Source organism: Babylonia areolata, chromosome 15 (assembly GCF_041734735.1).
Source record: "Babylonia areolata isolate BAREFJ2019XMU chromosome 15, ASM4173473v1, whole genome shotgun sequence".
In the NCBI taxonomy this organism is placed as follows: domain Eukaryota; kingdom Metazoa; phylum Mollusca; class Gastropoda; order Neogastropoda; family Buccinidae; genus Babylonia; species Babylonia areolata.
The window spans coordinates 1305588-1317647 of NC_134890.1; the positions used below are offsets into that span (position 1 = coordinate 1305588).

Genomic DNA, 12060 nt, shown 5'->3' on the forward strand with positions numbered 1-12060 from the left:
CTTTTGAATTCTAAATAATCATTTTTGTGTAGTATTAAATTAAAACATTCAGTTAATGTATACAGCATGCAAGAGGAGAAGTATTTTATTTTACCAGTGTTAATAGACATTTTATGCCAGAATTGGATCATTAGTAACATACATTCACAAACAGGGCGAAAGATGTGTGGGACTCTCCAGGGGAGAAAACTAGGAGAACACTTCGTAGCAACTTTCACTTCGCTGCTCTTTCTTGCACGAATCCGAAACTGCTATCTCTCCTTCTGGACCCCACCTACCCTTCTACACCCCTCTTCCCCCATCTCCTTCCTACCCTCAGCCTTCCCACTCCCCACTTTTCTCCCCATTTGTTTCATTTTCAAACACGATTCTCTGTAATGATTGGGATCGCAGGCAGGAGCAGTTTTTTTGTTTTTGTTCAAAAGGTGTAAACTGTAAATGGCGTCATTCTCACTCAGCTCGATTGATGTCAGACGAGAAAAATAGAATTTGATGTAAATGCTAACTTAAACCTCCCAGTTTAGACCGAATTTTAACTTTTCTTTGTTGAACGGACCCCAACAAACAAATATATCTTGGTTTGTTTGTGTGAGCCATGTCGCATGCTTTCTTTTGGAAGACAATCGTCTGATGCTGACCTTTGAAATAAGCCTCACTGGACACGACACAGCGCACCTGAGCAACCACGGTTATCCTCCCTTGGGTTACCAAACCGCAGAAATCAGCGTGAATGTTAGCTGCTCCTGACGGTTCGTTGGGCTCCTACCCCGGGTGTCGTTTGCGTCGGGAAGAAGAAGACGACGAGGAATCTTTGGAGGCTGTGGGATCCAGTTATGTCAGTGAATGTGGTAGGTGAATTGATCTTTGTTCTATGCAGATCGTTGTGTGTTTTGATGCCAGGACTGAGCTGTGGTTGATGTGTGGCGAGTTTGAGATGTCACATGACATGTCCTGACTTCTGTTTAGTGAACAGTTACACAATATCGACTGGCCTTAGATGGTGGGTCGTTATACCAACATGGAATCAACGAAGAGATCTGAGCAGTACAGTATTAGTACATTTCGTTGAGTAGTCGTTCAAGTACCGAGCATAATGTCACGAGTTACTTTTGATACAATATTTTTATACAAACATAATTATCCAGTGTCTCTCATTCTCATTTTCTGCTATATACATTGTTAAAACTCAATTAATCAGAATGAGTGAGCAATAACTGTAATGATCATTGGTGTTGATGACCAGTCAGATTACATGAAAAATGCCCAGGGGGAGAGACGGCCTTGAAAAAAATGATCATAAGAGTTTTGGACATTGGTCTGTGAGATGTCCTTTGAACGCTAAGCACGCACATGCATGCACACACCACTGAGATAATGTGCGCGCGCGCGCACACACACACACACACACACACACACACACACACACACACACACAAATTGGACATTTGTTATAGTTGTTACAGTTGTTTGATGTTAGCGTTTCCTTCTATATTGTGCCAATGTCTCCTGTTTTAATGCTTTATTTTTTCCAGTGCTCTGTATCTTTCCCCACCACACACACACACACATGCGCACACATGCGCACACACACACACACACACACACACCATTTTTCACCCTCTGCCCAATACCGTTCCCTCCACCACGCCCCGCCCTCCACCCTCCTGCACCCCCCTCCTCCCCCCCCCCCCTTTTTTTTTTTCTTTTTTTAATCTTTTTTTTCCGTCTAATATCACTTTAAGTGGAAGACGTTAAACTGAAGACTACTACTACTACACACACACACACACACACACGCACACACACACACTGGCATTTTGTTCCTGTGACCAGAGATATCATACCAGTCATAAAACTTTGCTGTTGTGTTAATCCATTCAGCCCTGGAAAGTTTACAGCCTTGGCAGGTTTTCATGCCGTATTAATTATATATATATATATATATATATATATATATATATATATATAATATACTGTTTTTCCTGCAGATTACTTGTGGACAAAACCCAGAAATACTGTAGAAGATAGTTCCATTCATTTAGGTTTTATGGATATGTAGGAGCTTAAAAAATGTTTTAATGAGATGAATTCTGATGCCAGAAGGTTGCTTGGGCACAGGGCTGGATGAGTTAATGGTCACATGACAGTACAACTTCTTGAACTTCTTCCCAGGATTATGAGTTAATGGTTACATGAAAATACAACTTCTTCCCAGGATTATGAGTAAATGGTCATATGACAGTACAACTTCTTGAACTTCTTCCCAGGATTATGAGTGAATGGTTACATGAAAATACATCTTCCCAGGATTATGAGTTAATGGTCATATGACAGTACAACTTCTTCCCAGGATTATGAGTTAATGGTTACATGAAAATACAACTTCTTCCCAGGATTATGAGTTAATGGTCATATGACAGTACAACTTCTTGAAGTTCTTCCCAGGATTATGAGTTAATGGTTACATGAAAATACAACTTCTTCCCAGGATTATGAGTTAATGGTCATATGACAGTACAACTTCTTGAACTTCTTCCCAGGATTATGAGTGAATGGTTACATGAAAATGCATCTTCCCAGGATTATGAGTTAATGGTCATATGACAGTACAACTTCTTCCCAGGATTATGAGTTAATGGTTGCATGAAAATACAACTTCTTCCCAGGATTATGAGTTAATGGTCATATGACAGTACAACTTCTTGAAGTTCTTCCCAGGATTATGAGTTAATGGTTACATGAAAATACATCTTCTTCCCAGGATTATGAGTTAATGGTTACATGAAAATACAACTTCTTCCCAGGATTATGAGTAAATGGTCACATGAAAATTATACATCTTCACAAGATAATACTTGGACTTTTAACTGAATCTGTAACAAAATAAATTTAAAAAAAACAAACATAAAACAAAAAACAACAACCGGGAATTGGTAGCTAGAGAGTTTACAATAAATGTACAGTATGAATATCATCTTGTGTGTAGAAAAAAAAAACCCAAAACACACACACAAATGGATTGTGTGTCTGTACAGCATCTGTGAACTTATTATTTAAGTTTTATGTATTTGTGGAAGTGGGCAATGATTGTGTTTGAGAAGCACAACAGTTTACAAATGCTACTCACCTCTGCAAGTATATCTGGTTTGCTTTTCAGACTTTCAAGATATTACTCATATATGTTCATGGCATGAAAGTTAAGAAACTAGTAACAGATGCCTGTTTTACAGAATCATAAAACTTATCATACACCTTTTGATGAAGATAATATTTTTGTAGCGACTGTGAATGTGATAGAAGATGATCAGGAGATGAATTCATTTTTGTTATGGAATGGCCCAGCCATTTAGAATTAGTAGATTGATTATGATTTATATAGTTTGTTATAGGATGCCCCAAATACTCTGAATTAGGAGATGAATTCCATTTTGTAAATGAATGTACTAAATGTTCAGAATTTGGAGATGAATTCCATTTTGTGAATGAACGTACTGAATGTTCAGAATTAGGAGATGGATATGTTCTGTTATGGAATTCCACAAATTACTCAGAATTAGGCGATGCATTCCATTAGTTAAAGAATACACTGAATACTCAGAGTTAGAATATTATATTTTGTGAAGGATAAAGGAATACCCTAAACACTCAGACTCAGAAGAATTGTATTTTGTCATGAAATGCACACACACTTTGAAATGATCTAAATTTTTCCACATTCCAAAAGTGTACTTGTGTTCAGTCAGTTTTTGAGTTTTGCAAATTATTTTAAAGGAAGTAAACAGACTCTATTAAGGTTGCGTAAACTTTTAAATAAAACTATTTAAAATGTTTACCATTGAAATTGATTTCAGTTTGAAGTTGATATGATGCAGTGTGCAAAAGAAATGTTTGTACAAACCTGGTAATTTTCTGCTAGCATTTCCATGCGTTTGAATTTTGAGTTATAGTCACCATGCCACAAAAGGGATTACAGGAGTACATTCTGGTTCTGAAATTGTTTCTCGTTGTGGGGGGTGCATGGGGGGTGGATTGGGGTAGGAGGTGTGACTGTGTGTGCGTATATACATACATATATATATAATATATATATGTGTGTGTGTGTGTTTGTGTGTGTGTGTGTGTGTGTGTGTGTGTGTGTGTGTGTGTGTGTGTGAGCATGACACTGTCAGTGCCAGGTTATCTGGACAAATTCCACTTAATATATTGAAAAAAAATTCTTCTCTCTCTCTCTCTGCCTCTCTCTCTCTCTCTGTCTCTTTCTGTCTGTCTGTCTCTCTCCCTCTCTTTGACTCTCTCTCTCTCTCTCTGTCTCTTTCTTTTGTTCTCTGTCTCTGTCTATGTCTCTCTCTCTTTCTCTTAGTTTTTTTAATTTTATTTTATTTTATTTTATTTTTTCACCATCAACAGTTGAACAAAGTAGTGCAGAGTGAATACAGTGCAGCTGAACAGTTGTGATGCACACACTGACTCCATGCCTTCAGTTCTCAGCCTGATCACTGGTGTTGGAGTGACAGCCGTCCCTACAGCCATACAGGTCACTGATGCAGAGGACAGTGGAACCTGTCTTTAACTCACTCAGTACAGCCAGTCCTCTCTTCTCCTCTACACAGACCCTTCGGATGTCCAGTGGGTGTCTGAATGACCCAACCTTTAGCTTCCGTTGTCAGAATTGTGGTATTCTTTCTCAGCATTCACCTCTTCAGTATAAGAGCCTTCCGCTTGCAATATTTTGATGATGGTAATTGGGGTGAAACGCTGTTGACGTCGTCTCTTTCGCCGTTCGTATGGAGAGAGTTAAACACGCCCTCAGTGTTTTGTGTGGACTGTGCCGCTGCTGACTGGTGCAAATCTGCAGCACTGTTAACACAGTTCGATTGGATTGAGTTTAGGTTAAAGGCCCTATATCCTTCTACTGCCATCATGGCGGATAATTTATCCACTGCAACTAGAGCTTGAAATATTTGTGTTTGTATTTCTTTTTATCACAACAGATTTCTCTGTGTGAAATTTGGGCTGCTCTCCCCTAGGGAGAGCGCATCGCTACACTACAGCGTCACCTATTTTTTGATATTTTTTCCTGCATGCAGTTTTATTTGTTTTTCCTATTGAAGTGGATTTTTTCTACGGAATTTTGCCAGGAACAACCCTTTTGTTGCCGTGGGTTCTTTTACGTGCACTAAGTGCATGTTGCACACGGGACCTCGGTTTATCACCTCATCCGAATGACTAGCGTCCAGACCACCACTCAAGGTCTAGTGGAGGGGGAGAAAATATCGGCGGCTGAGCCGTGATTTGAACCAGCGCGCTCAGATTATCTCGCTTTGTAGGCGGACGCGCTACCTCTAGGCCATCACTCCAATAGGAAGGCAGGTACCTGTTCCTCTTCCTCCATGATTTTAACCTTCCTCAGTGGAAGTCAGGTAGCCGTTCCTCTTCCTCCATCATTTTAACCTTCCTCAATGGAAGTCAGGTAGCCGTTCCTCTTCCTCCATCATTTTAACCTTCCTCAATGGAAGTCAGGTAGCCGTTCCTCTTCCTCCATCATTTTAACCTTCCTCAAAGGAAGTCAGGTAGCCGTTCCTCTTCCTCCATCATTTTAACCTTCCTCAGTGGAAGTCAGGTAGCCGTTCCTCTTCCTCTATCATTTTAACCTTCCTCAAAGGAAGTCAGGTAGCCGTTCCTCTTCCTCCATCATTTTAACCTTCCTCAGTGGAAGTCAGGTACCCGTTCCTCTTCCTCTATCATTTTAACCTTCCTCAGTGGAAGTCAGGTCCCCGTTCCTCTTCCTCCATCATTTTAACCTTCCTCAGTGGAAGTCAGGTAGCCGTTCCTCTTCCTCTATCATTTTAACCTTCCTCAGTGGAAGTCAGGTACCCGTTCCTCTTCCTCTATCATTTTAACCTTCCTCAGTGGAAGTCAGGTACCCGTTCCTCTTCCTCTATCATTTTAACCTTCCTCAATGGAAGTCAGGTCCCCGTTCCTCTTCCTCTATCATTTTAACCTTCCTCAATGGAAGTCAGGTACCCGTTCCTCTTCCTCTATCATTTTAACCTTCCTCAGTGGAAGTCAGGTACCCGTTCCTCTTCCTCCATCATTTTAACCTTCCTCAGTGGAAGTCAGGTCCCCGTTCACACCTGGGTGGAGTGAGGAAAATCGGAGTAAAGTGCCCTTTCCCAAGAACACAAACACCATGCCGAAGCGGGGCCTCAAACCCTGGTCACTGGTGAACACTGGGTCACAAGTGCAGCACCGCACAACGGGGTCTTTTCAGGGAGAGCAGTAATTTGATAGTGATCAGTGATGATGGTAATTAAGACAATGTTCATAATGATCGTGCAAATACAACTACAAAAAAAGTCGTTTTTTTGGGGGGGTGAAGCGAGAGGGGGGAGATTTTGACTGTGCAGCCTGTGTTGCAATGTTAGCGATTATCACTATCCTAGAGTTCTGATTTGGGTTCGTACAGTATGGCTGACACACATTTTTTTGGTTCTTGATTAGACCTGACCTTGTGTGTGCTATTTTTGCTGTGTGTTGTCTACCCTTCCCAACCAGTGTGGTTTCCCCTCATTGTAAAGGTAGGTATGCACCTACCTGCTTTTACCTGACACACATTTCTGTTGATAAAACAGAAGTTGAGTCCATAGTGTGAAGTGGTTATCAGCTATGTCGGTGATTGATATCGTGTCACCTGATGCTGTGTACACAAGGCACGCCAGGATCGTTGTCATCAGGGCTGGCAAATAACAACAGGCAGCAGAGGAACGGTGGTGATCACAGTATCTCCTCCAGGTTATCTCCGTGTCCTGGCCTAGGATCTGCTGGGGAATCCACAGTGGTCGCTGTGATTGACAGAGAAGGGGTTAAGAGGTGGAAAGTTCACAGCGGTTTGGACGCACGGTCTGGTCATGCTACCTGTGCGGTGGTCGGGACTGTTGATTTTGTCCATTGATAAACTGGAAAGGTCCTGGCTACCTTAGAGACGGAGAGAGAGACTAATCAGATGTTGTGTAATGGTCACAAACAGTGGGTCACGATAAAGCGAAAGCGATGATAGTCTGACACAGGGTGAAAGTGTAGCAATACTTAAAGATGTGTGCCTTCACATTTAGCCAGTGAAAGTTAAGTGTGTGTTTACTCCATTCTTTCGACACGCTGTCCAGGTAATTACACACATGCTTTTCTCAGGTTCAGTGCTGAACTGTTGTGTGGAGTTTGATGTTGCCGTCATGGCAGAGTTCAGAAACCGTTCCAGTTTGGGAGTTGGTCATCATTTTTTCACAGCTTAACAGTCTGCAGGTTTGGGAGTCCAATCGACAAAATGAAACAAAACAAAACAAAACAAAACAAACACCAAAATAAAACTATTCCAACCTGTTGGCCTAAGAAGTGAAATTGTTTATGAGGAGTGAAGAAACCATCTACTCAGTTGAGTCAGTGAAGTAGGGAAGGAACGCTTTGGTGGTGATGATTAGGAAAGTTGGTTGCTTTGAGATAAACCCATTGTTTGCCTGAGAGAGATCACAGTTGAAGAGGAGAGTTCTGAGGGAGATAACCCCGTGAGTTGAAGAGGAGGAGTGTGGGGGAGACATCCTGTGAGTTGAAGAGGAGCATTTTGAGGGAGACATCCTGTGAGTTGAAGAGGAGCATTTTGAGGGAGACATCCTGTGAGTGGAGACATCCTGTGAGTTGAAGAGGAGCATTTTGAGGAGCACACCAGTGGACGATGCCTTGGGTTAAAATAAGCACCAGTGGTTCACCAGGAAATAACCAGTTTACTGTCACCTATATTTCCGTAAGACATTGGATGCTCTTATGATAGAACTGAGCTGTGATAGAGTTAACTGAGCTCAGCAGTATGATAGAACTGAGCTGTGATAGAACTGAGCTCAGCAGTATGATAGAACTGAGCTGTGATAGAGTTAACTGAGCTCAGCAGTATGATAGAACTGAGCTGTGATAGAACTGAGCTCAGCAGTATGATAGAACCAAGCTCAGTGATATAATATCATGCAGTGCCTTGAAGAATAGAAATATTCTCAAATGAAAGATTGATTTTAAGATTATAAACTATTCCTATTAAATTCAAAGGAAAAATAGACAGAAAACTAAACACCTTCATACATGTATAAGTACTTCCTAACAAAGCACTAGAGAATACTGTAAAATGTTGTCATGTATAACTTTGCTTCCTGTACTGGAGAATGCTAAGGACTGTTGTCACATGTAACTTCCACTGAGTTTTCACTGGTTACCATACATTTTTCTTCTTTTTTTTAACCAGTTTTTTTTTTCTCCTCCAGAGCTGTGCACAGAGTTATAAATATTTAATTCTAGTTACAGATTTTTGAAAATCTTGGATTGAATGTTTTTAATTGGAGATGTGTGAAGATATTCCATCCTTGTGGAATTTTTTTTTTTACTGTCATTTCACATGTGTCTAGGATATGTGCCTTCTTTTTTTTTTCTTCTTTTTTTTCAGTCAAGTCTCTGCAAAGTCAATGTGTTGTGGGTGTTTTTTCCCCCTTGTACATAAGTTAGCCTGATCGTTTTTATGTTTTTCCGTTCTATAAATTCTTCCTGTTCCGAAAACTTGTCCACCTGATACAGGTAGCACTGCTGAGATTTGAACCCGTGACCTGTGTGACGTGTGACTGGTGACAGTGCTCTGACAGTTTGACTGTTAGGCCTGTTATACATGTTGAAAACATTTTCTCTCTGTGTGTGTGTGTGTGTGTGTGTGTGTGTGTGTGTGTGTGTGTGTGATGGGACAGGTATGTTTGTGTATTTTATGTATGTGCACATCTTGTATGTTTTTACATGAGTATGTGTGTGTGTGTGGGAGGGAGGGGGGGGGGGGAGGGCAGGTGTGTTTGTGTATATATACGTGTGAATGTATGTGTGCATCATGTATGTTTTTACATGTGCATGTGTGACTGCATGTTTGTGTATGTGTGTGTGTGTGTGAATGTTGTGTTAATGAATGCATTATAAAGTTCTCTGTGTGTGTGTGTGTGACTGTTGTGTGAATGCATGCAGTATATATAACAGTACGTATGCCAGAGATGACTAAAAAAACGTTAATGAAGACGTGTGTGTGTGTGTGTGTGTGTGTGTGTGTGTGTGTGTCTCCATCCCCCTCCCCACCCTCCACCCCCCCTGGGTGTGGACAGAGCACAGACGACCTGGTGACCCGAGACATGCAGGACAGGGGAGACGACCGCTACAAGTATCACCCTGGGGGCTACCAGCACCCCAACAACCCTGGACAGCCCCCGCCCAGGTATGTGCTGTGCTGTACTGTACTGTGCTGTGCTGTGCTGTACTGTGCTGTACTGTGCTGTGCTGTGCTGTACTGTGCTGTGGTGTGGTGTGCTGTACTGTGTTGTATTTTCTGTACTGTGCTGTGCTGTGCTGTGCTGTACTGTGCTGTACTGTGATGTGCTGTACTGTGTTGAATTGTCTGTACTGTGCTGTGCTGTACTGTGCTGTGCTGTACTGTGTTGTATTGTCTGTACTGTACTGTGGTGTGCTGTACTGTGGTGTGCTGTACTGTACTGTGTTGTACTGTGCTGTACTGTGCTGTACTGTGGTGTGCTGTACTGTGGTGTGCTGTACTGTACTGTGTTGTGCTGTACTGTGCTGTACTGTACTGTGGTGTGCTGTACTATGGTGTGTTGTACTGTACTTTACTGTGCTGTACTGTACTGTGCTGTGCTGTGGTGTGATGTACTGTGTTGAATTGTCTGTACTGTACTGTGGTGTGGTGTGCTGTACTGTACTGTGCTGTACTGTACTGTGGTGTGCTGTACTGTGGTGTGCTGTACTGTGTTGTACTGTGCTGTACTGTGTTGTATTGTCTGTACTGTACTGTACTGTGTTGTACTGTGCTGTACTGTGCTGTACTGTGCTGTACTGTGCTGTGGTGTGCTGTACTGTGCTGTGTTGTATTGTCTGTACTCTACTGTGGTGTGCTGTACTGTGCTGGGCTGTACTGTACTGTGTTGTACTGTGCTGTACTGTGCTGTGCTGTACTGTGGTGTGCCGTACTATGGTGTGTTGTACTGTACTGTACTGTGGTGTGCTGTGCTGTACTGTACTGTACTGTATTGTCTGTACTGTACTGTACTGTCCTGTGTTGTATTGTCTGTACTGTACTGTAATGTGGTGTACTGTGTTGTATTGTCTGTACTGTACTGTAATGTGCTGTACTGTGTTGTATTGTCTGTACTGTACTGTAATGTGGTGTATTGTCTGTACTGTACTGTACTGTGCTGTACTGTGTTGTATTGTCTGTACTGTACTGTACTGTACTGTCCTGTCCTGTGTTGTATTGTCTGTACTGTACTGTACTGTGCTGTACTGTGTTGTATTGTCTGTACTGTACTGTAATGTGGTGTACTGTGTTGTATTGTCTGTACTGTACTGTGCTGTACTGTGTTGTATTGTCTGTACTGTACTGTACTGTGCTGTACTGTGTTGTATTGTCTGTACTGTACTGTGCTGTACTGTGTTGTATTGTCTGTACTGTACTGTACTGTGCTGTACTGTGTTGTATTGTCTGTACTGTACTGTACTGTGTTGTATTGTCTGTACTGTACTGTACTGTGCTGTACTGTGTTGTATTGTCTGTACTGTACTGTACTGTACTGTGCTGTACTGTGTTGTATTGTCTGTACTGTACTGTCCTGTGTTGTATTGTCTGTACTGTACTGTCCTGTGTTGTATTGTCTGTACTGTACTGTAATGTGGTGTACTGTGTTGTATTGTCTGTACTGTACTGTACTGTGCTGTACTGTGTTGTATTGTCTGTACTGTACTGTAATGTGGTGTACTGTGTTGTATTGTCTGTACTGTACTGTAATGTGCTGTACTGTGTTGTATTGTCTGTACTGTACTGTACTGTACTGTACTGTGCTGTACTGTGTTGTATTGTCTGTACTGTACTGTCCTGTGTTGTATTGTCTGTACTGTACTGTCCTGTGTTGTATTGTCTGTACTGTACTGTAATGTGGTGTACTGTGTTGTATTGTCTGTACTGTACTGTACTGTGCTGTACTGTGTTGTATTGTCTGTACTGTACTGTAATGTGGTGTATTGTCTGTACTGTACTGTACTGTGCTGTACTGTGTTGTATTGTCTGTACTGTGCTGTACTGTGTTGTATTGTCTGTACTGTACTGTACTGTACTGTACTGTGTTGTATTGTCTGTACTGTACTGTACTGTACTGTGTTGTATTGTCTGTACTGTACTGTACTGTACTGTACTGTACTGTGTTGTATTGTCTGTACTGTACTGTAATGTGGTGTACTGTGTTGTATTGTCTGTACTGTACTGTACTGTACTGTCCTGTGTTGTATTGTCTGTACTGTACTGTACTGTACTGTACTGTGTTGTATTGTCTGTACTGTACTGTAATGTGGTGTACTGTGTTGTATTGTCTGTACTGTACTGTACTGTGTTGTATTGTCTGTACTGTACTGTACTGTGCTGTACTGTGTTGTATTGTCTGTACTGTACTGTACTGTGCTGTCCTGTGTTGTATTGTCTGTACTGTACTGTAATGTGGTGTACTGTGTTGTATTGTCTGTACTGTACTGTACTGTACTGTCCTGTGTTGTATTGTCTGTACTGTACTGTACTGTACTGTACTGTGTTGTATTGTCTGTACTGTACTGTACTGTACTGTACTGTGTTGTATTGTCTGTACTGTACTGTACTGTACTGTACTGTGTTGTATTGTCTGTACTGTACTGTACTGTACTGTACTGTACTGTGTTGTATTGTCTGTACTGTACTGTAATGTGGTGTACTGTGTTGTATTGTCTGTACTGTACTGTGCTGTACTGTGTTGTATTGTCTGTACTGTACTGTAATGTGCTGTACTGTGTTGTATTGTCTGTACTGTACTGTAATGTGCTGTACTGTGTTGTATTGTCTGTACTGTACTGTGTTGTATTGTCTGTACTGTACTGTGTTGTATTGTCTGTACTGTACTGTACTGTGTTGTATTGTCTGTACTGTACTGTGTTGTATTGTACTATATTGTATTGAGTTAT

General features: G+C 41.5%; 1 protein-coding gene across 3 annotated transcripts in view; it reads left to right on the forward strand.

Moving 5' to 3' along the window:
* Positions 1-500: 500 nt before the first annotated feature.
* The window catches only part of LOC143290357 (stAR-related lipid transfer protein 3-like), a 70303-nt gene continuing 58743 nt past the window's right edge, over positions 501-12060 (forward strand). The window contains exons 1-2 of one of the 3 annotated variants that reach the window (XM_076599723.1): positions 501-848; positions 9174-9283. In XM_076599723.1, coding sequence (XP_076455838.1) covers positions 834-848; positions 9174-9283 — 125 coding nt within the window. In that variant the 5' untranslated portion in view covers positions 501-833. Of the gene's footprint in view, positions 849-6764; positions 7796-9173; positions 9284-12060 lie in introns of those variants that run through there. The other 2 variants (XM_076599721.1, XM_076599722.1) reach the window with 2 other exon arrangements.